Consider the following 25,354-nt stretch of genomic DNA (forward strand, 5'->3'; position numbering starts at 1 on the left):
CTTTCTCTGCCCCACCTGACCCTTCTCTGGGCTTCCCTAGGCCTCAAATTCCTGCTCTGGGGGACACGCCCACCTTTCTCAGCGCTGGGCTGTAGGCAGGGAGACTGCAGCAGAATCTTTGGTCCATTATTTGAACTGACCCCAATTTTAGCCCCCCTCACCCCTCCTGAGTTCCATAACTTCGGATCTGAACCAGGTGCCTCATACTTCCTGGCCCTTGGCCACCCAAGTCTAAGTCCTGCCAGTAGACAGGGGAGCTAGTCCTGTTTGGGACAGCAGCCTAGTTAGCTTGAAGCTTTTTACCGGGATCTGTAGGTTCTGAGTCCGCTGTTGGAGTCTTTCTGCTTTTCCCCATCACAATACTCTTTCTTGTCTCTCTCCTTCCTTTCTCTTCTCTGGGCTTGAGTCATCTTTGACTCAGAAATGTTAGAGCTGGAAAGGGTCTTACCATCCGAGAGGTCAAGCTCTGCATGGGATAGATGGGGCAACTGAAGCCTAGAGAGGTTGCTTGAGTCACCCAAGGTCACATTGCATGCTTTCAGCTAGAACCCAGGCTCCTTTCTGTGGAGGACTCCTTCCTTTATCCCATCTGCTTTCCTGTCCCTGGCTACATTGATGGGGTGTTTCACACTATTACAACTGATTGCCACAGGCAGACTTCAAGTGTCTTCCTTCCCAAGAAACAGATAAACTAGTCATGAAGGAATTTTAGTTATGGTAGATGTTTGGGGGCAGGTGGAAATCCCACCCTCCCTCACATCACCTAACAGAGTTGGTCTCTGGTGGTCTCACTTCTTCCAAAAGCCTGGAAGGAGCTTGTTTCCTTGGCTCCACTGTTGGAGCCTTTCTGCTTTGGAAGGACTTTTCTCTCTACCCTCCTGGGCCCACTATGGCCTTCGGCTCTCCAGAGATGGGAGGCAGGAGACTATTTCACTGCAGCAGAGGGCCCAGGTCCAGAATGAGGTCTGGGAGAAGGAATCTGGGCACCTCCAGCCTGCCCTGCTCCAGGAAAGAGGCAAATGCTCATTGACTTACAGCATTTAATGAAGTCATTTTGAGGCTGTGGTCAAAAACCCCAGCACACAGCGAGGGAGCTGCTCCAGTTCTCAGGTCTGTAGGGACTCAGTCTGCTGGGAGTTTGAGGGCTTGATGACCTTCATCTCTGAGCTGGGCATCAAGGGGTCCCCTTTTGAGGGTTGCCTATAGTCCTTGGCATGGGTTGAGGAGTTCTGCATCGTGCAAAGCAAGATGAAGTGAGTTTGCCCTTGCCTCGAGGAGCATGGGGCCCATTCAAATGCAGCTTGCCTGGCAAGCCATGTCTTAGAGGGCCATGACTTCCCAAAGATTTTCAAACTCATTTAACCATAGAGGTTGTATCCAATTTCTCCGGGGCCCAGCAGGTGAATTTGCACAGGAATCCCTATGTTCCCTGTCAGTTCCCCATCTTCTTCAGACATGGCCAAGAGCCTGGAATTGAGCTGAGTACTAATGGCTCAAGAGCAGGAGCAATCAGGGGTTTTGCTCTGGGGGCTGGGTGGCCCAGGCTGAGCTTGAGGCACAGTTGTGAGCAGGTCTATTTGTTTTTAAGAAACCGCAATGTTTCTGGCAACATGCTCCTATCCCTGGCAGGTCTGTAGCATTGCCAGGGTGTGCTCACAGGACAATCTTAGGCACTATGGCGTTGGGTGGTGGCCATGTGTACTTTGCTCATGAGCAAATCAGTCCTAAAGTACAGCCAGTCCCAGAGCACTCCAGGAGTGCCCATGTAGACACTTCATCCCCAGCTCTCTCCCTTTTGGTTCTCACCATCTCTATGGGGGAGGGGTAGTTCTGACAAAGTTTTCTATTCCCCTTAGACAGGTGAGGAATTGAGACAAGGCCAGGGCTTCTTCTGTTGGTAATAGAGTAGAAGCTGTGCCTAGGTCCTCTGAATTCCAGCTAAGGAGCTGGCTCCCCTGGACAGTTTTTTTCAAGGCCCAGTGACTCCAGATAGAAGTTGCCAGCTCTACCGCCTGAACCCCAGGGAGCTCTTCCAGAGGGATCACTCACAGGCAGGTCTTCGAAGATGGAGTTTGAAGGGTGACTCAAGCCGTTCTCTTGCTCCTGTAGCTGTGTGGCCAACTCCTGCTTCTCTCGTCCCCAGCGTCGAGCTGAGTCCTCTAACTGCCACCATGGAAAGGACAGATGGGGAATCTCTAGGTAGCAGGGCCATCCCTGAGATCTGAGACACCAGAGCTTGAGCCTATTCTCTGGGCAGAAAGCAAAACCCTGGCAATTTGAGCTCGCTGCTTCCCCAAGAGGCCTCGGGTGGCAGGGCTGCTAGAGAGGGTCAGGTCCGTCTGAATAAGACACAGATGGATCTTCTTTGAGTTCCAACATCTTACTGAACCCTGACTCTGAGTCCACACTGATCCTTGACTCTGGTCATAGATTGAGCCTGACCCTGCTCACACACTGATCCCCAACCCTGGTCATGGGCCAAGTGGTGAGCCTGCCCAGTCTCACCAACTCCTTTGCCTCACATACCTGGTTTTCCAGGGACAGGATCCGGTTCTGAGCTTGTTCCAGTTTGGCCAGGAGGTTAATCTTGTCTGAAGTGTTGGTAAGAAGATCCTGTGGGCAAAGCAGAAACTCACACATGGCTCCAGCTGAGGCCAAACTCAGCTCTCTGATGTAGAGCCTCAGACAAGGGCTAAAGCCTCTTCTTGAAGTTCAGACCTGATATGGCAGGTGCTTTTTTCACAGCTGTTCTTCCCACAGATTTTGGATATATGGTTTTTGCACATCATTTTATTATTATTATTTTTAATCCTCACCTGAGGATCTATTTTTTATCGATTTTAGAGAGAGGAAGGGAGGAAGAGAGAGAGACAGAGAGACAGAGAGACAGAGAGACAGAGAGACAGAGAGAGAGAGATTGGTTGTTTCCATTACACATCCTGACTGGAGATCGAACTCACAACCTAGGCATGTGCTCTGACTAGGAATCAGTGCACAGGATGAGGCTCCAACCAACTGAGCCACATTGGCCAGGGTTGCACATCAGTCTTTAAATGTAAAATGCATGAGGGAGTGCCCATTGGTGCATAGACAGGAATCTCGAACTCGGAGTTTTTGTGAAGTGAAGAATCTGTGAAATAAGGGCTCCACTGTCCCAGCACTTTACCTGGATGTCCATGCATCAGGAATGCTTTCAAACAGAACTCACCTCCTGTAATTCAAATGGCCTGTTGTTGGGTTTGCATAAAGCAGGGCCCTTATAGCAGCCTCAAATGTGGAGTGGGGCCAGGGCATGTCTGGAGCCTGGGCACCCACATGTGCAGGCAGGGTTTCTGTGCACTTGGGGGGGCCTGGGCCATCTGTCTCTCAAAGCCTCTTTGCCAGGTCTCCTGCTCTTAACTCCCCAGGGTCCATCTGGGGTAGGGGAAAAGGACTCTCCAAGGCTGTACCAGTCCCAGGAAGTGCTTCAGACTGGAGTTTCTGAGAGGTCTGTGTGGAGTTCACGAGCAGGCCAGCCAGGTGGCAAAAGGAATCAGAGATCAAGGGCCACTTAGGGGCTTGCTTTCTCCCAGGATGCTAGGTAAGGGTCAAGGTGAAGCTTTCAGACCCATGTGTGTCCCCCAGGAGAAAGAGCAAGGCCTGCGGGCTGGCACTCCAAGAGACACCAGCACATTAGAGACACTGGGAAGCCTAGCTCCTGGTCTTAGTCTTTGACTTAGATTGCACTGGGTGATGGCTGGGCACCTGCTGAGCTGGTGGCTCTTACCGGCAGGGCCTGCTGCTGCAGAATGATGGGGGCTGACTGGTGGCGGCTCTTATCCAGCTCTGCCCGCAGCCTCGAGTTTTCTGCCAGCAGCACTGAGTAAAGGTCAGCAGGCAGGTTCTCTCCTGTAGGATCCTGGGCAAGTCCTGAGGCTGAGAGCATGGGGAAGACTGAAATGGCCTCAGATGTTCACGAGGTGGGCTTTCCTGTCTCCACGTCCCTGGCCTGATCTGCTCCAGCATTTTGCTCCATTCTGCCCCTCCTCTGCTCCCAAGCCTTCAATGGCTCCCCACTACCAGTGGGATCGGGTCCACACTCCTCAGACCATTATTCTCAACTCTTTAGAATCTGTTCCTATTGTTCTCCCTAACCACTCCCCTGCCATTTGTCCTAGATCTATTGTAGCTCTTCATCCTTCTATCTTTCCTCCCTTCTCTGCTCTTGCTATGGTCATTTCCTTGGTCCTGAAGTTGCCTTCTTGTTTCTCATCCTACTCCTGGGTGACCTCAGGGCCTGAAAGGGGAGCCCTACTTTCATTGTATTCTAAAGACCTTCAGAAGCGCACCCCCTACTTCCTGTCCCTCGCAGTAAAGGCTGAATGCTGGCTGGGCACACAGGGGTTTCTGGTGGGCGGCCCAGACCGGCGCAGGGAAATCTGCTTGGGCTCGCCTGCGAGGGTGTGACCTGATTCTCTCTTGCTCACCAGAGCTACCTCTAAATGGCAGTTCTAGGTGGCTTTGTTTAATATCAATGGAAAAAACAAATCATTGATTTAACCAAAGCATTGTGTTTGTTTTGTATGGAAGCAGATTCTGCGAATAGGGGAGATGAGGACATAATCTGAAAAATCCTGGAGTTGAGAAATTGGAAACTTCCCGAGAGCCCCTCTCTGCTACTCTGCTCTGCAGGGTTCTCCCCTACCTCGTTCCAGTCTGGCTCATACACTGTGTCCCGATGTGTCCTGTGGGCTTCCTGGGAGAAGAGAGTGCAAGGGCCTATGGATAGGGGAGTACCACCACCTGCCACAATTGGGAGCAGCTCCTGGAACTGGGAAGCTCTGGGAAGGGAGCAGCTCACCCCTGCTGGGCTTTCCCTGCAGCCTGTTGGGCGGGGGCTCGCTCCTCTCCTGAAGCTTGCTCTTCAGCACCCCCTCCATCTTCTCAATCACCTGGGGAGTAGAGTGCAGAGGCTGGGCAGGGCAGGGCAGGGCTGGGCTTGGGGCTCCACACATTCCCTCCTTGGCTGGCCCGGCAGCCCCCACCCCCCCCCACAACCCCCCCCACCTGCCTTTTCCTGGTGCCGCACCGTCTCCTCCAGCGCCTTCACCTTCTGCAGCTTGTCCTGGTGCCGCGTCAGCAGCGCGGCCTGTGGCTGCTGAGTCTGGTTCAGAAGCAGCTCTTTCTCTCGGTCGTTCTTCTGATGGTGGGGACAGGGGCAAGAGGGAAGAAGGAGTGCCTGGGTGGTACCCTTGGCCTAGAGGGCTCGCCCCAGCCCCTCTGCTAGTTCTCCATGTGCTGGCTCCCCTCCCTCTAGGCCCTTCCCTCGTCTGCTCCCAGACGCTTCTCCGCAGATTCCCGCCCTCGCTCCCACACTCTGCCCGGCTCACTCGAATCAGCTCGTTCTGCAGATGCTGCACTTTGTCCCTCAGTTTCTTTATGTCCAGCTCCCGCAGCAGCAGTTTCTGCTTCATGGACACTGGTGCTGGGGGCATGGGGAGAGAAGGCTCAGGCAGGAAGCGTCTTCCAGCTCAAATCAGCACAGTTTGATGGTGCGGGCAGGTGTCTCTCAGCCCTGAGGCTTGAGACAGGACTGGATTCCCTGTTTCCCACTGTGGAGAGGGCCCAGCTGGCTCCTATCAGCCATGTCCAGTAACATGAACCCCTGGGAAAGGTTCCCCACCGCCCTGTCCCACAATTCAGAGCCGAGGCTCAGGCGGGCACCCAGACTCCCTTGGTGGCCTTTATGCCCTCACTCAGCTTCTGGGTCTTGTCAGCATTGTCCTGCTCCTCCTCCATTTCCTCCGGGGTCAGGTGGCTCCTCAGCATGCGATTCTCTGCCTCCAGGACCCTGGCCTGTTTCCGCAGCGACAGGATGTCCTCAGCCATCGTCTGTATGGCCTGTCGGTAGCTGTTTATCTCCTGTGGATCCCAGTGCTCAGAGTTGAGCATCCGCCCACATCTGTACCCACACTTAGGAGTTGGTGGGTCAACCCCAAGGCCGACGGACAGCATGCCCTCAACTCTTAGCAACTCCTCTGAGGGGTGGTTATAATTTGGTCTGCACCATGTGACAAGTCGCACTCGGGTTCTTTCCCAGGGTCATGCCTCTTCCTGTGATGCCAGCTGGGGGGACCCAGGGCTCAGACAACAGGTGGGGAAGGTTGTGAGTGATGGAGACTCCACGGGACCTGGAGCCAGGTTTCCAGGGCTACTTCTCTGGCTTCTCCCTGCTCCTTCTCTTCCTTTTCTAATTCCTCTCCTTCCTCATGTCACTGAGGACCCAGGGAACTCAGAAACCCCACTGACTGCCACTTGGGAACTGACTGCAGGCAGCAGCACCCCGGCCAGCTTGGGGTCAGGAAAGTAGGCCTGGGAGATCCGGCTCCAAGATCTGGGGCCAGGGCGCCAGGCTCTGTTGTCAGGTTAAGAGTAACAAAAATCTTGATGTCTGGCATTCACTGAGCTTCACTATGTTCCAGGTTAGGAGGAGGGCTTCCCGCAGTTGTCCTCACATCAAGCCTGAGCGGGTCGGCACTCTTATCATCCTCATTTTATCGGCAAGGAACCAAGGCCCAGATGGGCAACTAACTTGGTCAGTTACAAAACTGAGCGGCAGAGCCAAGGTCTGAAACCTGCACTTCAGCTCACAGACTCCAGTGGCACTCGAGTCTGTGTTCTAAGTGCTGTGCAATCCTACCATGAGGCTCCAACATGGAGACATCACAGTATGTTGAGAAGTGATGCAACAGGCTACTAAAAAGAATTATCAGTGTGATCTCAATCTGGGGAAATTGTTTATGTCTGACCTTATGTGTGCATAGGACAATTACTAAGGCTATATTTACATGCAGGTCATGTAAATATAGCTTAGTAATTTCATAATTAGAAAGTCCCTCTTGTTACTTAAAAAAAGTTTTATAAAGGGAGTTTCTTAAATCTAAACAGCACAAGATATAACAGGGACTCAAAACATGAGGCCAGAAAGGTCCATAGAAGGGGAGGAGGTGGGTGCTCGGCTGGGGGAGGAGCGGGTGAAGTCAGCAGAATTTGTTAAGCCCTGTGCCTTGGCCTCCCAGTGACTGTGGAGGACTTGCACATGGAGGCGGGGCTCCTAAAATGGCTAAGGTCCCAAGTCTCCCAGAAGCAGAGTTCTGTACCCAGTTTCCACCTAGGCCTCAGCTGACTGGGCACGAGGCCCGGCTCCCAGCCACTGCCAACCACCAGCTGCAGGCTGGGCCACTGGCTTCTTGGTGAGGGGCTCCTGGACATCAGGGGTTCATCAGACACCACTTGTCACCTGCTGCTGTCTAGTCTTTTGGCTGATTCCCTCTAACCAGTGCCAGGGCCGGGCCCATTTCTCCAGCACCTGCTCCAGTTGAGTTCCAGGTCTCGGCTCCCCCAGATCTGCCCACATGGTGCCCTCAGACAGTCCGTTAATTAGGAGCCAGCCCAGAGCCCACACAGGGCTTTGTGGTTGGGCCCTGGTCACAAGTGAGTCAGCCCAGCTTGGCCACTGACTCACTGAGTGAACTGAGACAGGTCCCTTCCTTATGAGCCTCAGATTCCTCAGCCGGGATAAACACAGGTGCTGTAGGGCTCAGAGTCAGAGTGTGTGGGGCGGCTGGCATAGGGCCTTGCCAGGGAAGGTAGGACCTGGAGGTATCCATTCCCATCCAACCCTATTTCTGTTCAGTGGCCGCTTTATCAGCAGGTCAGACCCCTTCCTCTTTTTCCTGGCTGCCTTACTCATCATTTTGGAAAACTGCTTGGATACCGGATACTATTAATGTTGAACACATGCAAACCTATGATCTAGCAATTGTATTCCTGAGTATATACCCAATAAACATGCAAGTGTGAATGCATCTAGAAGCAGAGGTAAGAAAATTGCTACCAGCCTTATTTGTAACTAGAGGCCCAGTGCATGAAATTCATGCACGGGGGGAGGGTGTCCCTCAGCCCAGCCTGCACCCTCTCCCATCTGGGACCCCTTGAGGGATGTCCGACTGCCCGTTTAGGCCCGATCCTACTAGGATCGGGCCTAAACGGGCAGTCGGACATCCCTCTCACAATCCAGGACTGCTGGCTCCCAACTGCTTGCCTGCCTGCCTTCCTGATTGCCCCTAACCGCTTCTGCCTGCCAGCCTGATCACCCCCTAACCACTCCCCTGCCAGCCTGACTGCTCCCCTGCCAGCCTGTTTGCCCCTAACTGCCCTTCCCTGCAGGTCTGGTCACCCCTAATTGCCTTCCCCTGCAGGCCTGGCCCTCCCCAACTGCTCTCCCCTGCAGGCCTGGGTCCTCCCAACTTTCCTTCCCTGCAGGCCCGGTTGCCCCCAACTTCCCTCCTCTGCCGGCCTGGTCACCCCTAACTGCCCTCCCCTGCAGGCTTGATCGCCCCCAACTGCCCTCCCTTGCAGGCCTCGTCCCTCCCAACTGCCCTCCCCTGCTGGCCATCTTGTGGCAGCCATCTTTGACCACATGGGGGCAGCCATCTTGTGTTGGAGTGACAGTCAATTTGCATACTACTCTTTTATTAGATAGGATAGAGGCCTGGTGCATGGGTGGGGTCTGGCTGGTTTGCCCTGAAGGGTGTCCTGGATCAGGGTGGGGGTTCCCTTGGGGCATGGGGCTGCCTGGGTGAGGGGCCTGTGGTGGTTTGCAGGCTGGCCATGCCCTCCAGTGACCCAAGTGGAGGCCCTGGTATCTGGGATTTATTTATCTTCTATAATTGAAACTTTGTAGCCTTGAGCAGAGCCAAGCCTCCTGCTTACTCCGTGGCTGCAGCCATTTTTGTTGGGATTAATTTATCTTCTATAATTGAAACTTTGTAGCCTTAAGCAGGCCAGGGCAGGCGGAAAGCTTGGCTTCCTCCATTGCCAGGGAAACCCAAGCCTCCTGCTCTCTCCGTGGCTGCAGCCATCTTGGTTGGGTTAATTTGCATACTTGCTCCTGATTGGCTGGTGGGCGTGGCTTGTGGGTGTAGAGGAGGTACGGTCAATTTGCATATTACTCTTTTATTAGATAGGATAAGCCTCAACTGGACACGACACAAATGCCCCTCACAGTAAAATGGTGACATAGTCATACAGTGGAATACCAGACAGCAATAAAAATGAGCCAACATCAGCTACATGCAACCACATGGAGAAATCTCTCAAATATAGCACACAAAAGAAGTCAAACACAAAATACCTACTCTATGATTTCATGTAGATTTAGTTCAAAAATAGACAAACTCAAGCTGTAAAGTTACAAGTCAGGGTATGAGATCCATTTGGGGAGGTGATTGGGAGGCACTAGGGAGCTTTGAGGGTGCTGGCAATGCTGTTCCTCTTGACCTTCATTGAGCATTTACTATGCACTTTGTAATAATTCAACACAGCGAATACACCTATGTTTTTTGTGCATTTGTCTGAATGTGTGCTGTACTTCACATAAACCAATTAAAAACATTTAACAAATTAAAAAATAAATGAAATCCTGGCTCAAGTTTGGTTGAGTACATGAAGCCTCCACACAGCAGCCCTCCTCTGGGGACCCTCTCAACTCGCCACAACAATGGGCTCTTCTCAGCTCTGAGCTGTGAATGCTTCTTTGGGTCCTGCTCCTGGGCCCTCACTGCAGCCTCTGTACCCTGAAAGGCCTCCTCCCAGTTTGATTCTGGGAGGCTGGGCGGATTCAGCGATGCCTCCTGGCAGGCCCTTCTGAAAATGAGCAGGTGTGCACACTGATAGTTGTCAAGGGCTGGCACGATGCCTCAGAACATCCTGAGACTCCACTGGTTCAGTGACATAAGGTCACACTGCCGCAAATGTGGAGCTAACACTGGAACTCAGACTCTACTCCAACACCTGTGCTCTTTGCATCTACTTGATTGAGGAATGCTGGGGCCTCACCCAGAGGGAAGAAGAATGACTGACTGAATCTGTCTACAGAAATTAAGGGGCACTGATGGAGAAGGTGGCCAGTCTAGGTACCAATGTCCATCTGATGTCCTGAGGCCCCATTCTGCCTTGTCCCTGAGGCCAAGATTGCCTTGGGGCAAAGGGGGAAGAAGGAGCTCCCCTGTCTGCTCTTCAAGGAGCCAAATGTGCGCAGGCCTGTGTGTCAGAAGAGGTGGGTGTAGCTCATCTCACTGCCCCCACCTGCACCTAGCCCAGCGCAGTGTGAAAACAGATTTGAATAAGCCAGCCTGCTCCCACTCCTGCCTCACCAGCTTCTTCTTCAGGTGAAGCCTGCCCAAAGTAGGGGAGGGGGCAGAGGGGCCCCAGGCAAGGAAGAATCCTGCTGGATGCTGCAGTCCGAGCACTTAGTCTATGTGTGTGCTGGTGGAGGGCTGAGATTTCTATGGCTGTGGTTCAGAGTGAGCTCCTGAGGTTTGGATCAGATGCAAAGCCTGGCATATAAAAACTCTTACAAGCTTCCCCTCATGCACACTGATCAGCCCTTCCCCTCCCACACTCTTATTTCTCCCTTCATACCTCCACTCCTGCATTCCTACAACCTAACTTGTCCTTTTATATTCCATCCAGAAAAAATTTTAAAAAATATATCTTTTTATTGATTTCAGATGGATAGGGAGAGGGAGAGAGAGACAGAAACATCACTGATGAAAGAATCATTGATCGGCTGTCTCCTGCACGCCCCACACTGGTGATTGAGCTGCAATTCAGGCCTGTGCCCTGACTGGGAATCAAACTGTGACCTCCTGATTCATAGGTTGATGCTCCACCACTGAGCCATGCCAGCTGGGCCAGAAGCTTTTAATCACATGAGGACCGATAGTGTGTGAGTGTGTGTGTGCATGGAGGGAGTCCCGGGGGAAGGGGTTGCCAGGCCCTCTGTCTACTCCGTGAATTTGATCACCCCATTCCCATTCAGGGCTCATCTTTTTCTAGGATCCCCTTGTTCTCCATCCCAGCAGTCCCAGGGTGAGCAAAGCTCTTTTCTGAACACCCCCCTTGACAGATGAAGAAAGCTGAGACCCAGATAAAGTGGGTGTCCTCTCCTCAGCCAGATGGGCCCTGCTGGAGGAAGGATCATGGCTTCTTCAGGATCCACTCCTTGGAGAGCAGCTCTATAGACCTTCCCAGGCCCCTGTGCCACCCCAGCCTGGCCGCTCTCTGAGCATGAGGTCTTCCCAGGAAGATGGAGAGGGACCTGGTCCTTGCTTATCCTCCTCAGTCTGTACCCTGGCCAGTATTCTCTGACCATGGGACCCAGAGAGGTAGCCTGGCAGGCCTGTCCTCCTTCCCCAGCTTTGCCCACCCTCATAGCAGATGGAAACCTTGGGCAGCACAGCTGAGCTGAGGAGCTGCAGCCTGACTTATCCAAGCAGCCTGGCGGGGCTTCCCACTCAGGGCCACATTCTGCGTCACAGTCCAGCCTTGAGAACACACAGGACACCATGTCTCAGATTTCATGTCATGGTCTTGCCCCTCTGCCTGCTTCCTCTTTCCCCCAGTTCCCAGCCTGCTTGGGCTGGCACTGACTCTACTTATGCTTGACCCTGAGTGCCCACTGCATCCCCTCACTCCCTGATACCCCACAAGGACCCAGCTCTCAGCAGTGGGCCCAAGGTCACGAAGACTAGTTAGAAAGCCTAGGCCAGAAGCAGATCAGTGAGTGCCCGATCACACTTGCGGAGCACCACTGTGTGCCAGGTCTGTGCCACGCTGGGGCCATGAAGCACAAAGGAGCCCATATAGTCTCTGCCTGTAGTGGTCTCCCCTCTACACAGAGAAGATGGCAAGAAGGACCTGTAACAGAGGAAAGTTCAGAGAAGGCTCTTAACTCATCCTGGTGTCCAGGAAGGCTTCCCAGAGGAGGTGATAACCTGAGCTGACTCTTTGAAGATGAGTAGGTGTTACCTGGGGTAGGGAGAAGGTCCTCTGGGCAGAGAAGACACTGTGGCAAAGGCAGATAGGTGAGATAATGTGTGATGAGGAACAAAGCAGGCAAATTTCTGGAGAGCAGGATGCAGGGAAGAGGGGTAGGAGTATGGCTGAGAGGTGTCAGGGAAGACAGAAGAGGGCCTTGAAGGTCAGTCTCAGGAGCTTGGACTGACTATTGAAGGGTCTAAGCTGGGGACAGGGGGTGCATGTGACACCTCTCTGGTTGTTTAACACAAAGAATAAATGGGGGAAATGGAGGCCAAGAGCAGCAGGCAAGGTGACACATGGGACCTGCTCAGGTAAAGGCAGTGGGCATGAAGACGAGGGCAGGAGCTGCAGGAGGGAGAAGAGCTAGGAGAAGGGGGGAGGAGGAGGAGGAGGAGAATCTTGGGTCTTATGAGGGAGGACGTACATGCAGGAAGTGACGGGGAGAAGGTGCTGGCTTGGGGAGGGGAGGGGCATGTTGAGTGTGAGGTGCTTGTGCGGCCTCCAGGTGGAGGTGACCACAGGCAGTTGATGGCGGTCAAGCTTGAAGAGAATCTCGGGCTGGAGATCTGAGATGGAGGGGTGGGAGGGCAGCCCTCAGAGGTGTGAGTGAAGCCTTGGAATGGAGGAGATTTTCCATAGTTAGGGGGAGTGTAGAGTAGCGTGGAGGATGGGCTTAAGAACAAAGGGAGAGTGGTTGTGGGAGAGGAGTCTTCAAGATCAGGGCAATTGTCAGAGACATGGGAGAAAAAGGGCTAAATCAGGCTGGAAAGCAGAGCTTCAAAATGAAGGGACAATGGCCTTCCATGTTGGGGAATGGCACATCGTGTAATATAGAACTCTCAACCTCAAAACCTGGATACAAAAATAAAACTACACAATTAAAAATATTAAGGAGCTGGCAAGACAGTGAGGAATTATTGGACAGAGATAAGGGACAGATGGGGACCCGTACAGTGGAATACTACACAATAATAAAGAGGAGGAACCACGGCACCAAATAACCACAGAGATGAGGTGAGCAAAAGAACCATACACAAAACAATGCACATGGCATGATGTCCTTTAAAGTTAACAACAGGGACTATTAGGCCACAGTGATTAGGGAAGTACACTTAGGTGATGACAGTATAAGGAGAGAAGGATTTACTTCCAGCCAACATGGCAAAGCAGGTAAATGTTTTGCTTGCATCCTCCTATGACTACACCAAAATTAGAGAACACCTACTCTTGAGAACCATTTCATGCCTAGCTAAATAAAACTTCTATAACTAAGGATATAATGAAGAAGCCGCTGGAGACTGATAGGAGGGGAGATGTGGAACAGGAAGGTTTCACAACCATGGTGTGGTAATTAAGAATCAGGAGGTATATCTTGGATGCAGAGGTCCCCCCTAAGGAGAGACGGGTCCCAGCCCCACACTGGGCTCCCCAGCCTGAAACACCAGTGCCAGGAAGAGGAATCCCCACACTTGGCTGTGAAAACCAGCAGGGTTAGCAGCTAAGTGAGACAGAAAGCTATTGCAGTTCCAGGTGTTCCTCTTGAGGGGCTTGTTCATGGACTCTCTGGCTCACAAACTCATTCACTTGAAGTTTGCAGGAAAAACAACTCGAAAAATGCTAGGGACCTATGGGGAGGAACTGAATTTGCTAGCTTCAGGGTGAGGGATGGAGGGGCAGGGGTCAGGGGAGCTGTCTCCAGGGATGGAAGTGCTAGCAGTCGCCATTGCTCCTTTGTTGAAATCTTCCCCCACTCAGCCCGCAGGTGCAGGCAGGCACCAAATATGAACTCTTACTAGTAACTTAGCACTGTTCACCCTGCCCTAGTGGTTTCCTGAGACCTTGTCCCACTCAGCTCTTGTGCTCAGTCCCAGCCACTTCCAGAGGCTTTTCCACACCATTGGCCTGTCTTAGCATGTGCTGCAGACTTTTCTAAAATCTCTCAGATCCCCGGTCAGGGCACATGCAAAAGCAACCAATGAATGCATAAAACCAGTAGAACAACAAATCAATGTCTCTCTCTCCTCCCCGCCTCCCCCTCTCCCCCGCTCAAATCAATCAATAAAAAAATAAAAACAGAACTACCTTATCACCCAGCAATTCCATCTCTGGATATATATCCAAAGAAATCCAAAACACTAATTTAAAAAGATATACGCACCTCCCTATATTTATTGCAGTATTATTTATAACTAGTAGCCCTGCGCACAAATCCATGTGCCAGTAGCTCTCTGCTGCCCGCTTATAGTTCGCTGCCCCACCCTCCTGCAGATACGTGATCTGGTTGTTATGCGTTCGGTTGTTATGCCTCACGGCGTAACAGATAATTAGCTTATTCTTCTCTAATTATATAGAATAGCCAAGACATGGAAGCATAGAAGTGTCCACTGATAGACAAATAGATAAAGAGGATTTGGTACAGATACATAAAAAAAGAATGAAATCTTATCATTTGTGATAACATGGATGCACCTAGAGGATATTATGCTAAGTGAAATAAGTCAGACAAAGACAAATGCCATATGACTTCACTTATATGTGGAGTTTAAAAATAAATGAACAAACAAAACAGAAATAATCTCATAGATACAGAGAATAAATTGATGATTGCCAGATTTTAGACGGGGGGGGGGGGGGTGTTTGGAGGCTGGGTGAAAAGGTGAAAGTATTAAGAAGTACAAATTGCCAGTTATAGAAATAGTCATGGGGATGTAAAGTACAGAATAGGGAATATAGTCAATAATATTGTAATAACTCTGTACGGTGTCAGATGGGGACTAGATTTATCAGGGGGATCACTTTGTAAGTTATATAAATGTCTAGTCAATCTGTACAGCATAATATAATATTGTATGTCAACTGTAATTGAAAAAATAATTTTTAAGAAAATAAAAAGAGCCCTGATGGGTGTGCTAAGTGGTTAGAGTGTTGGTGCACGACCAAAGGGTTGTGGGTTCAATTCCTGGTCAAGGGCACCTACATGAGTTGCGGGTGCAGGAAGCAACCAATTGATGTGTCTCTCACATCAATGTTCCTCCCTCCCTCCCTCCCTTCCACTCTCTCTGAAAAGCAATGGGGGAAAACATCCTTAGGTGAGGATGAAGTAAAAGGAAGAGGAGGAGGAGGGGATACAAAGAAAAAAGGAGAGAACATTTAATAGCCTACGAATCTGGAGGAAGCCTCTGGGTGTTGTCTCCAGAAGGTGGCCTCTGGTGACTGGCCAGTGCTCTGGATGCCAGGGTGCGGGAGAGAGAGGACTGAGGGGGACAGTGAGCTGTGAAGGGACAGAGACAGCTGGGGACACAGGCTGGATGAGAGGCTGGCGGGCGGTGGGCGGTGGGGAGGTGGAGAGAGGGTTTTCTGGAGAATGAGGAGACCAGCAGGGAGGGGTGTATGGGGAGGGAGGGCTGAAGTGGGAGAGGGGCATTCTCCGAGGGGGAGGGAAGAGGCCTGAGCCCCGGCAGGTGTAGGCAGGTGTCTGGATCAGAAGCAGGGCGGGTGTCAGGGCCCTACGGCGGGTGGAGTGGATGCAGTGGGCGGGTGCCGAGGCTGAGCCAGGGCAGAGGATTTGCTAGGTCCGTGTACATTCTTCCCTCTTTGCCCTACGCAGTGCAGCCATCCAACCTCTGGGTTCCCAGGCAGGCAGGCTCAGGCTACCTGTCCTGCAGTTTGCCTTTACAGCCGGCAGAGGGCAGCCACCTTCCACAAAAGCTTCGGCTTCAACCTGTAGCAGGACCGAGGCCAGCTTTAGGGGCCCCACAGCTCACGATGGGGGCACGCATGGGGGACTGTCTTGCTGACCAGCCCCCGGAAAATATGTCCTCCCTCCAGAGGATCCAGCCTGCCTTTCCACTCCTCCTGTCCCCAAACGCCCAGCTCTGAGGTTCTGACGGGTGCTCTGCTTGAGAATTACTTATGGAGTCCAGAGGGGGGTAGTGACTTGCCTGAAGTCACAAAGCAAATCCTGAACCTCAGCTGGGTCCGCTGTCATGAGCCAGCACCAGGGAAAATGATAGGCTGAGTGGGGAGGGGAGAAGCTTGGGACAAGAGCCATCTCAAAGCACTGAAGTGACCTCATCTGAAAGACCCTGCCCTGCAGCAGACATGTAAGGCTCACCGCTGTGCACAAAGACTTGGATGCAGCTCAGAAAGTGTAATTAACACATGCACACTAACCAAAGCCTAAGTCTGCAAATCAGACAGGATTCTGCAATCCACTTAGGAAGACACAGTATGGACACTGGGCCCAGGTAGGGCCTGTGGGGGTCCTGGGCCTAATGGCAGCAGCTCCCTTTGTTGAATGCCCACGACTGGCCAGCCCAGTACACTTTGTCTCTAATCCAAGCAATGAGTCCGCAAGGGAGGCCTTTTAATTCATTCCTCATTTTCTGAGGAGGAGGCTGAGGCTCAGAGCAGGAAGGGCTGGGTCGCTCATTCAAGGCCACCCCTCTGCTAGGGGCCGAGCGCGGTTCTGCTTGGGCCTCCGGCTGTAGGTGAGGGTGTGTGCTACTAGAGAGCCCACACAGACAAGCCGGGTGGGGCCGGAGCTGCGGTCTCCCAGGGGACTGAGTAAGGTGCTCTCCTGCTCTTGACCTTCTCCTTGCACCAGGGAGGGGCAAGGTGTCTGCTGGGGGAGGGGAGGATGCCCAGGCCCATCCCATCCCCTCCCAGCGGTGATGTGCTCTTAGGGCCCAGAGGCGCTGTCTGTCTGAGTCAGGGATGGAAAGATGCCTGTCCTCCTGGGCCTGGCCAGGCTGGTTTCTTGGTGCCTCTGGGACTCTACCCAAGGCCAGTTCAGTTCTACCCAGAACACAGCTCTGCCCCTGAGATACCAACCAAGAATGTAACCCTCTCTCCCCCAGGAACTTCCTCTGCCCAGGGGGCATCTCTTGGTTGAAGGAAGTGCCCAGGCACCGGGTGGGGGCCCCTCCCACTGCTCCTGGTTGACTGGTCTGGTCTCTGTAGCTTTCTCCTTTAAGCAGGCCTCCCAGTTCTCTGCTTCCCTTATGGCTGGGCTTTCTTTGTGCTGCTTCAAAACACAGCTGGACGATGGCTGAAAATGCTGTGTTACTCCTCGTACCAAGGGGTGGTTCCCCCCCCCCCCCCCGCCCTCCCCGCTGCCCTGGCCTTAGAGGCTTGCAGAACGCAATGTTGTGATGTTCTGGAATTTCTGAGGCCAGGCCACCAGCAGCTATGCCTTTCCTCCTGGAATATTTGCTGTTTCCCCCGGGAAAGAAGTCTCCCTACCCGGAGCTGCCATGCTGTGAGGAAGGCCAAGTGACAGTGTGGGAGACAGCCATGTCCACCTAGCCCCAGCTCTCCAGCCCCTGCCCTGCAGGTCTGCTCAGCTGAGGCCCCACCAGATCTCCCAGCTGTGCCTTGGCTGAGCTCCTGACCCACACAACTGTGAGCTAGGATAATAAATGTAAAATGATGGCCTGAGGCACATAGTTTTGGGGTGGTTTGTTACACTGCAGTAGGTAACTGGAGCATTCTCCCTGGCCTCTCAGAGCCATGAAGTGGCTCCCACATGCCCTCAGGATAAACTCTCAACTCTCACTTTCAAGGCAGTCTGTCCCAGCACCAGATCTCCTTTCAGAAATTAGTTCCTGATCACTCTGCTCATGAGCCAGCCTGAACCTCCTTCTATCCTCAGAGCCTCACCTACTTCTGCCAAGAAGCCATTACTGACCATTCCAGCCTGGCATTCCCCATTCCACCAGGGACCCCCTGCACATTCTCCCCCTTGTTCCCAGGAGATCCTGACAGCGAGGAGGGGCCGCCTTCTCTCTGCGGACTCGGGTTGTCCTGGGCTGGGGGATGGGGCTAAGCAGGCCCAGGACTGGGAGCGGAGAACCTGCTCCTGCAAGATTTGCTTTCATCTGGCCCATCTCCTGCAGGTCCTTCAGGGCAGCCCAGAGGCCCCTGTTGGCCAATCTAAGGCATCTAATAATGTCAAAGGGAATGAACCACATTTCTTTAAAATGGAAACATTCAGCTTGTGCAAATTGGAGCTGGCCTCCAGCTCTGAGTTCCAGTTGGGGGCTGTGTCAGGGAGGCGTGGGAGAGGATGGAGGCTGTGTGTAAGATCTGCTGAAGGAGAACAGTACTTTCGGGGGGCAAGGCTAAGTGGCCTCTTGCTCCTAGGCACACCCAGGCCGCCACCTCTGTCTCTGTGGCCCCTGCCCTTAGCCGCAGACCAGCCAGCCTGGGGCCGTTCTGTCTTGCCCAGGACACTGATAACAGAACCCCAGTCATGAGAACAAACCATTTTCTTTTTGCCATTCATTCTCATATTCATTCTCTCTCTCTCTCTCTCTCTCTCTCTCTCTCTCTCTCTCTCTCTCTCTCTCCTCCCTCCCCCATAAGGCAGGCCAGGGAGGCCTGTGAGCACCATTGCCAGTGGGGATGTGAGGCCCAAGGCCGGCCAGCTCGAGGTGGAGCAGGAGAGGTTCCACTGCAGATGGCAGAGGGCAGGGTAGGGCAGTGGATGGGCAGGGGATAGGCGGTCTCCGCGGTGGGCCTTGGTCCCGGGGGTGGGAGCCTGGAGGAAGTGTGCCCTGGAGGATCAGTTCTCCATCTGCCACTGCTCTTCAGGCCAAGCCCGGGAGCTCTGCCTCTGCTTTGAGGCAGTCCTGGAGTCAGCACCTGCTCACCCCAGATCCCTGCTCCAGGGTCCCCTTGAATGTCAACTGAGACCCCAGCCACAAGCAAATCTGTGCAAATTGCTGTTTAAAACAGACTCCCTGAGGGGGAGGCAGTTGTTTCTTTGTTCAGCCCAAGGTTAGAGAAACAAAAAGAGTGAATTTTCCTTTTTTCTGTCCTTTCTTTTCTTTCCTGTTGCAGCAGAGATGGTGCCTCGAAAGCTTTTGTGCTTAGCATGGTGAATGTGAAGCTCAGAGGGGTGGTGAGACCTTGGCCACTGATCCCAGCCCCTGCCTAATTGGCCCCTGCAGGAGCTGGACTGCTAATTGGTCTGTGCCTGGACAATGGGGCTGGGTTTGGCTGGCTTGGGGGAGGGCTTCCTGAAAGATGCTCTTTCCATTTCCCCTCCCAGGCCTTCCGGAACCCTGCTCCACCTTCAGGTCTCCACTCTGTGCCCTCCTCCTCCAGGAAGACCGCCTAGGCTACCCCCAGCCCAGCCATCAGTCACTCCACTTCAGGTTTGTGGGTCAGGGTCCTGCCTCTCCTGGACTCATCTTAGAGCTGGCTCTTGCCCTCAGCCCAGCGACTTAGGGTACTGGTGAGGGGACAGATCCTAGCCCTGGCCTCACAGGCCCTGCTTACTCTCCCATAAAGAATCCCCCCCCACACACACACACACAAAGGGGGGGAATCTTTTCTGGTCACCTCCTGCCAGAAGCCCCCTGGTTAGAGCGTTGCTGCTCTGAATGCCCAATGTGGGTGCAGGGAGAGCTCGGTCCAATGTGCTGTATCACCCCAGGCAAGGCTCTGGCCACCCTGTGCCTCTCCATCTGCAAGCTGGGAGACGCCCGTTGTTGGCAGGTACTCTGGGGTTCTTGCACAATGAAAAAGCAAACACTTTGGCGACTGTGGCTCGAATGAGAAGGTTGTTGTCACTAAGCCAGGCAACGCCAGCCGCACTGGCCTGGGTTAGTTGCACCTCCCCTTGGATGTCCCCATCCGCCTCCACCTCTCTCCCTCTCAGCTCCACAGCCGGCAAGGCTTCCGCGCTCTGCTTGCCAGGCTGGCCCAGGCAGACACTTTCTGGGGTGTAGGGCTGAACCCCCAAGAGATCAGAGCCGGGTCTGAATTAGCAGGAGACAATGGCCATATTAAGGGATTTACCCAGAAGCCCTTCCATTTTCCTCCTGGTTTTCTGGGTTCAGGGGGCCAGGGCATAGGCTAGAGGCTCCAGAGGAAGTTCCTGTGACCATGGGCATGTGGGGTGAAAGTCTGCAGGCCTGATCTTCTCTCCGGACCTTGCTCTGGGAATGCCTCTCCTGGCTGCCAGGCAACACACCCCAACACACTTGTCTGCTAGGTTAGCCAGCCCATCCTTCCAGAACGGGTGAGTGGGGGGCAGACTTACAGAGTGGCTGTCGCGGAGGTCTGGGGCAGCTTCGGGGGCTGGGAGGGATGAGGAGCCTGGCTCCCCCATCTTCCCCGCTAGCAGTCCTGCTTCCCAGGGACTGTTGCCACAGCAAGTACCTGCCTGGCGACAGAGCCCAGCCCTGAGCTGGAAGCAGGCAGGCCCCTGGGGCCTTCCCCTCTGCTCCAGGGTGGGGAGGCTGCCCTCAGGATAGACTCATTTGTGGGCTGGGGAAGTACAAGGAGATGAGGGCCTGGGAGGGTTGTGGCCAGGAGAGGGGCTATGGCTTGAAGGGCTGTGGCCTTCCGCCCCTCAGCCCGTCAGCATCCTTGCCTGCCTTCCAGCTACACTTCAGTCTCCCCCACAGTGCCCCTCTCGTTCCCCCTTTCCCTCTGTTACCCCTATATCAGCCCCTGTCTCTGCTCCTCCATCACCCCTTGCCCTCTCAGCAAAGCCCCCTCAGCAGCTTGGCTCCTCCTGTACTGTACAGCATGGCCTCGGGCCACCCGCCCAGAGCCTTCCCACCTCTGCTTTCCTGATTGTCTGGACAAATTCCTTTCCCTTTAGTTCAGTGGAGACATGGGTAGATGTTTTTTAAAGGAACTCACTGCGAAGCAAAGGGAAACAAACCCAAACAAGGCCGCCCACCACCTAGAGACGGCTCTGGTCACTAAGGCGGGGCCGCCTGCTTTCTCCGTCCTGGGCCTGGGCTGCAGAGGCCCGCTCCTAGGGCATGGAAGGGTCTGTCTGCCTTTTTCCAGCTGAGTTGGGGTTAGCCTATCTGTCCCAGGCCAGCTTGGCTCCAAAGCCTTTCCCGATAGGCATCCCTCTCTGACTGAGCAAGGTGCCCGCACAGAGCTGGGGCTCCATAGAGAGTTGTTCACCTGTTTCATGAATGGATGGTGAATCTGGAGGTCGCTAATGGCACAATAGTATCCCTGACTGCACAGGCCAGGACAGGTAGCTCAACCTGCTTCACAGGCTCCACCCCTGAGGCACCCCGACCCCTGGCTGTTGGGCGCTAGCTCAGGACTCTGCAGGGGAGGCTCTGACCTCTGCCAGTGTTGAATGGTGACCCTCACTCAACTCATTTCAGCCCTAATTTTTTGCTTCATTCACTTTGAGACCCTGGAGAGCTCGCCTTTTCTTACTGGGCTGTCTTCCTTTGTATAACAGGGACGGGGCGGGGGCTGGACAGGACAAGCCCCCACTGCTCTGGTGGCTCATGTCAGCTGCGGGAGCAGAGGACAGACAGTGGGCTTTGAGCTTGCTCGGAGCTGAGTTTGAGTCCCTGCTCGCCTGCTAATTGTCCGTGTGACTTTGGACAGGGCAGTCACTGGCCTGAGCCTCGGACTCCTGCTCTGTAACACGGAGAGCGTGACCGTGCCCATCTCCTAGAGCTCTTGGGGGTTTAGTGAGGTTGTGGGTGTGAAGCTCCAAGCAGACTGCCTGGCCCATGGGTGGCTGTGACAATGTTACTCCCTCCTCTGGGAGGACCCTGCAGGGACTAATATTCCTCTAGGAAATGGAAAGTAGGCTCATGATAGAGATGGTCATCCTCTTTGGACAGCACCATCTACCCAGATGGCATCCCAGATGTGGGCCTAGGCCTGCCCCATCTTGCCCCTCCGCCCCCTTCCCACAGGGGAAAATGGGCTCTGCCTCCTGCTATCTGTGCCCCTCCTGTCCCAAGTTCCTGGGCTAGCAGCCTAGGATAGAGGCAAAGTCAGACTGGTGCTCCCTCCCGGCCCCGCCTTCAGCCACCCTCACAGAGAGGCCCAGTGCTCCCGCGCCCGCCGGGCCGCCAATCGATTGAATGTGCTCCCATCCTCGGGCGTGCCATGAATTTTTCATCAAAGGCCTGTAGACTTTGGGAAACACACAATTAGAAGCCCATCAATAATGCACCGCGCGGAGGCATTGGCTGTGCTCAGCCAGGCCGCAGACATGGCTGCTTCCGGCCCTGCCCTGGCAGAAGGCTGGAGGAGCGCCGAGGGCCCCCCATAAGGGTCCTCATGGAGCACAGGTCAAGTGTGGGTGGTGAGGGGCAGGAGAAGCCTATCGGAAGAGTTGAACCTGCCTCTTGAAGCCCCAGTGGGGCCCTTTACAGAATTCTCAGGGACGGAGCCCCTGACATCTTAAAGTGTGATAAGACACAGCAGAGAGTTGCTATGTGAATACTAGGGTTCTTTGTAGGGCTGGGGTCCCAGGAAGCAGGTGGGCACTAGGCTGGGTGGAAAGGAAGAGCAGAGGAGCACAGAGAGGCCTGGTGACATCAGGGGGCTTTATTCACCCAGCTGTCGGTCAAGGTCCCCTGGGATCCAGCCCCACCACCTTCCAGCCGTGTGGCCCAGCTCCCTTGCACAAGCATCCATCCACTTGCTGCAGCGGCAGAACCCTCCTGGAAAGAACAGTTCTGTTCTGTCCGGTATCTGCCTTCACAGTTCCTCCACCGACAGGACAGAGGCGCCCTTGCCCTGTCTCTGTTGATCTGTTCTTCAGAGCTCGCCTCCAGGCAAAAGCTTTTCCCTGTCTCCTTGGCCAGAGGGATGTCCTTTTCTGAGTTTCCAGAGTCTGAACCAGGCAGGTAGTAAACAGAGCTCACCTTGGCAGGAAATGTTCTAAATACTTTATATGGATCAATCTAACTTCATCCCCCAAGCAACTGGACAAGGCAGGTGTCCATTCTACAGAGGAAGAGGTCAGGGAATTTGTCCTGGTGGGGAGTCTGCTCCCAGAGCTTACTCTGAGCCGCCTCCTCAGACCCTGGGGCTGGCTCTCCTGTCCTCAACTGAGTCCACAGGGCTGGGCTCCTGCTCCCGCTTCCTCACTCACTGGGATCGAGGACTGAGGCTCTCCTGCCCCCCGCTCAGGGGAGCTCAGGGTGGGGCACACAGGCTGTTAATGGCCACTGGCTCTCTGCTCCCCCACCCTCACAGGCTCCAGCTCCGGCTGCTGCATGCCCCTTGAAATAAGGCCATCACACGGTGGGGGGCGAAGGGGGAGAGGAGGCTGGGGCTGAGGCAGTTTGTACCGTTGATTCTGGCCGTGTCGCCAGATCTCTTTGGGTCCTGTCTAGCTGTTGGCCTCTCTGTTCCAGCCTCTGTGGGGGCTCATAGGTACCCAGGGTTCTGTGTCTGTGTACATGGCTGTCATGGAGGATTACCTGAAGGCCTACATTTCTAAAGCCCTCTCCTGGCCGAAATGCCACCAGTGGGCCTGAAACATAAAGGAGGCCATGTCACACCCTCCCCACGTCCGCCACCTGGCCAAGTCCCAGCCCTGGCACCCATGCAGGACACATGCTGGGACCCTCTACAGCAGAGGACTCACTATGATTCTAACAACAAGGCCCATACAGGTACCCTGGCAGGGACTCTGGGGGTGGGAGTGGTTGGGGGAGGGTGGGAAGGGACCCGGGTGCCTCCCCAGTTGTGCGCTGTCTTTGGCCTTAATGCCTGCCCTGAAGACCTCCATGGCTCTATTAGTGGGCAGCCAGGGTGGCAGGAGGAGCACCGCCTTCCATCCGTGGCGGATGGTGACCACTGCCTCTCCCCAACCCAGGCGAAGGACACGAGGCCCATCCATTTTTCTCCCCAGCAGCCCCTTGCCCAGGCCCTGTACTGGTCACTGGGAACACAGATGTGAACAAGGTTTAGTCTCTGTCCCTGAGGAGCTTTTATTCTGGTGGATGTGGTAGAGGCACAATATAGCCCTCAGCCAGCCCTCGCCACCCCGGGGTCCAGGCAGAGGTGTACGGAAGGGCATTTTAGAGCTGGAATGGGTTTTGAAGGGTGCGTAGGAGTTTGTCAGGTGACAAAGAAGTGATGAAGGGGTGCATTCTCAGTAGAGGGAACAGCAGGAGCAAAGGTGTGAGGTGAGAAGCAGCTGGCACAGTGGGGAGGGGTGGTGGGAGATGAGGTTGGCATGGCTGCAGGCATAAGGTCCTGAATGCTGGGCCAACATCCAGTGAGGAGCCTACTGCAGTCAGGTGAAATGGGCTTGGCTGAGCCAGATAAAGACCCTCCTAGGATAAGGCCTGGTCACCTTACAAACATGCCAGTCTGGCAGCACAGACTATCAGAGCTGGAAAGAGCGGCCTCCCAAGGAGTAGGAACCTTGGTTGGGGAGACAGCCACAGGCAGGTGACCTGAGGATTCTGCCCTTTCTCAGTTCTTGGATGGGCTACCTGCTTTGGCATCCCAGAGTCACCAGGCCATGCCCACCCTGCGCCCGAGGGCTGTCTGAGTCTTGATCCTATGCCACCCTTCACCCTTGCTGTGTGAGAGAAGCAGACTTGGCAGTAGCTTCTCAGTGCCCTCTGACCTGTAAGTCAGTGAGGGCACTGTTCTTGGGGCAGGAGCCAGAGCTGGGACCAAAAGGGAGGCCTGCTTCTCAGCCCCAAGGGCAGCAGCCTTCTGGGGGATCGAGGGGCTTCTTCTGGGGCACAAGGCCCTGCCTGGTGGGGCCAGGCTCTGCAGTGGCCTGTGTGGCTCCCCAGGGTGAGGGCCAGGGGTGAGGGGGGAGATGAAGGAAGTAGGCTTGGCCCCACCTTCAGAAGTCCTGGATGGAGGGGGGAACAGTGCCCCCCTTGAGGAGCCCCAGTCTGAGGTGGGACGCATGGCTCTGCTCTGGGAGTCCCAGTTTGAGGGAGGTGCCATGTCCCTGGTCTGGAGCACCTCTGAGGAGGCGGCAGGGCCCCACACACCCTCGAGAAGGACGCATGAAAAGAACAGATGGTCCCAATAAGTGCAAATTAATTGAGCGAAACCTGTGTACAGAGGCGCTGTGAACAGGCGGCTGACAGGAAGGGGGGGCGAGGAGGGCGTGGCGGGGGTGGGGGAGGAGCTGTAACAAGCACTTATCAATGTTTTGCGGATCTGCAGCTGGGAGCACAATTATTGACCAAACCTGTCTATAAATCTCCCAGCCACGTCTCCAGAAACCCTAATGACGGGGCCTCATTATCCCTCACACCTCCAGGCACAGGGGACCAGCCTGAGCGGAGTGGCGGTGACACTGGGCCGGCCCCTGACAGCTTGGCAGAGCCCCGCAGCAAGAGGCGCCCGCTGGGCTGTGGGACACAATTCAGGCTCCCGTGTCCCACGCGAGTGGACGGAAGCTCAGCTTCCAGGCCAACAGGGCTCAGGGGGAGGGGACTTTGGAAGTAGGGAGTTCAGGGTTTACTTTCCAGTTTTGCCAGTTACTCATGACTCCCATGAGCACGTGGCCTCTCTGAGCCTCAGTTCCATCATCGTGCAGCGGGGAGGGAGCTGTGGTCAAGATTAAGTGGGCAGGGTCTGTCGAGGGCTGAGCACACACCTGGCACTGGTCCGTGTGTAACACATGCCCCTTCTCTATCCTGTCACTACGCCCAAAGCTGTTGAGAAAGGAAGCAGCCGCCCCTGGGGGCCGGGAGCGGGTACGGGCCGCTCTGAC

At 54.4% G+C, this 25,354-nt stretch overlaps 1 protein-coding gene across 3 annotated transcripts in view; it reads right to left on the reverse strand.

The window, feature by feature from the left end:
* Positions 1-1,040: 1,040 nt before the first annotated feature.
* Positions 1,041-25,354, reverse strand: part of CCDC33 (coiled-coil domain containing 33) — a 98,962-nt gene continuing 74,648 nt past the window's right edge. For 2 of the 3 annotated variants that reach the window (XM_028133396.2, XM_054715626.1), the window contains 8 exons: positions 5,736-5,901; positions 5,370-5,464; positions 5,051-5,179; positions 4,841-4,931; positions 3,767-3,915; positions 2,527-2,613; positions 2,050-2,163; positions 1,041-1,229 (listed from right to left, as the gene is read on the reverse strand). In XM_028133396.2, coding sequence (XP_027989197.2) covers positions 1,107-1,229; positions 2,050-2,163; positions 2,527-2,613; positions 3,767-3,915; positions 4,841-4,931; positions 5,051-5,179; positions 5,370-5,464; positions 5,736-5,901 — 954 coding nt within the window. In that variant the 3' untranslated portion in view covers positions 1,041-1,106. Of the gene's footprint in view, positions 1,230-2,049; positions 2,164-2,526; positions 2,614-3,166; positions 3,212-3,766; positions 3,916-4,840; positions 4,932-5,050; positions 5,180-5,369; positions 5,465-5,735; positions 5,902-25,354 lie in introns of those variants that run through there. The other variant, XM_054715628.1, reaches the window with a different exon arrangement.

The sequence above is a fragment of the Eptesicus fuscus genome, chromosome 5, assembly GCF_027574615.1.
Source record: "Eptesicus fuscus isolate TK198812 chromosome 5, DD_ASM_mEF_20220401, whole genome shotgun sequence".
Taxonomy (NCBI): domain Eukaryota; kingdom Metazoa; phylum Chordata; class Mammalia; order Chiroptera; family Vespertilionidae; genus Eptesicus; species Eptesicus fuscus.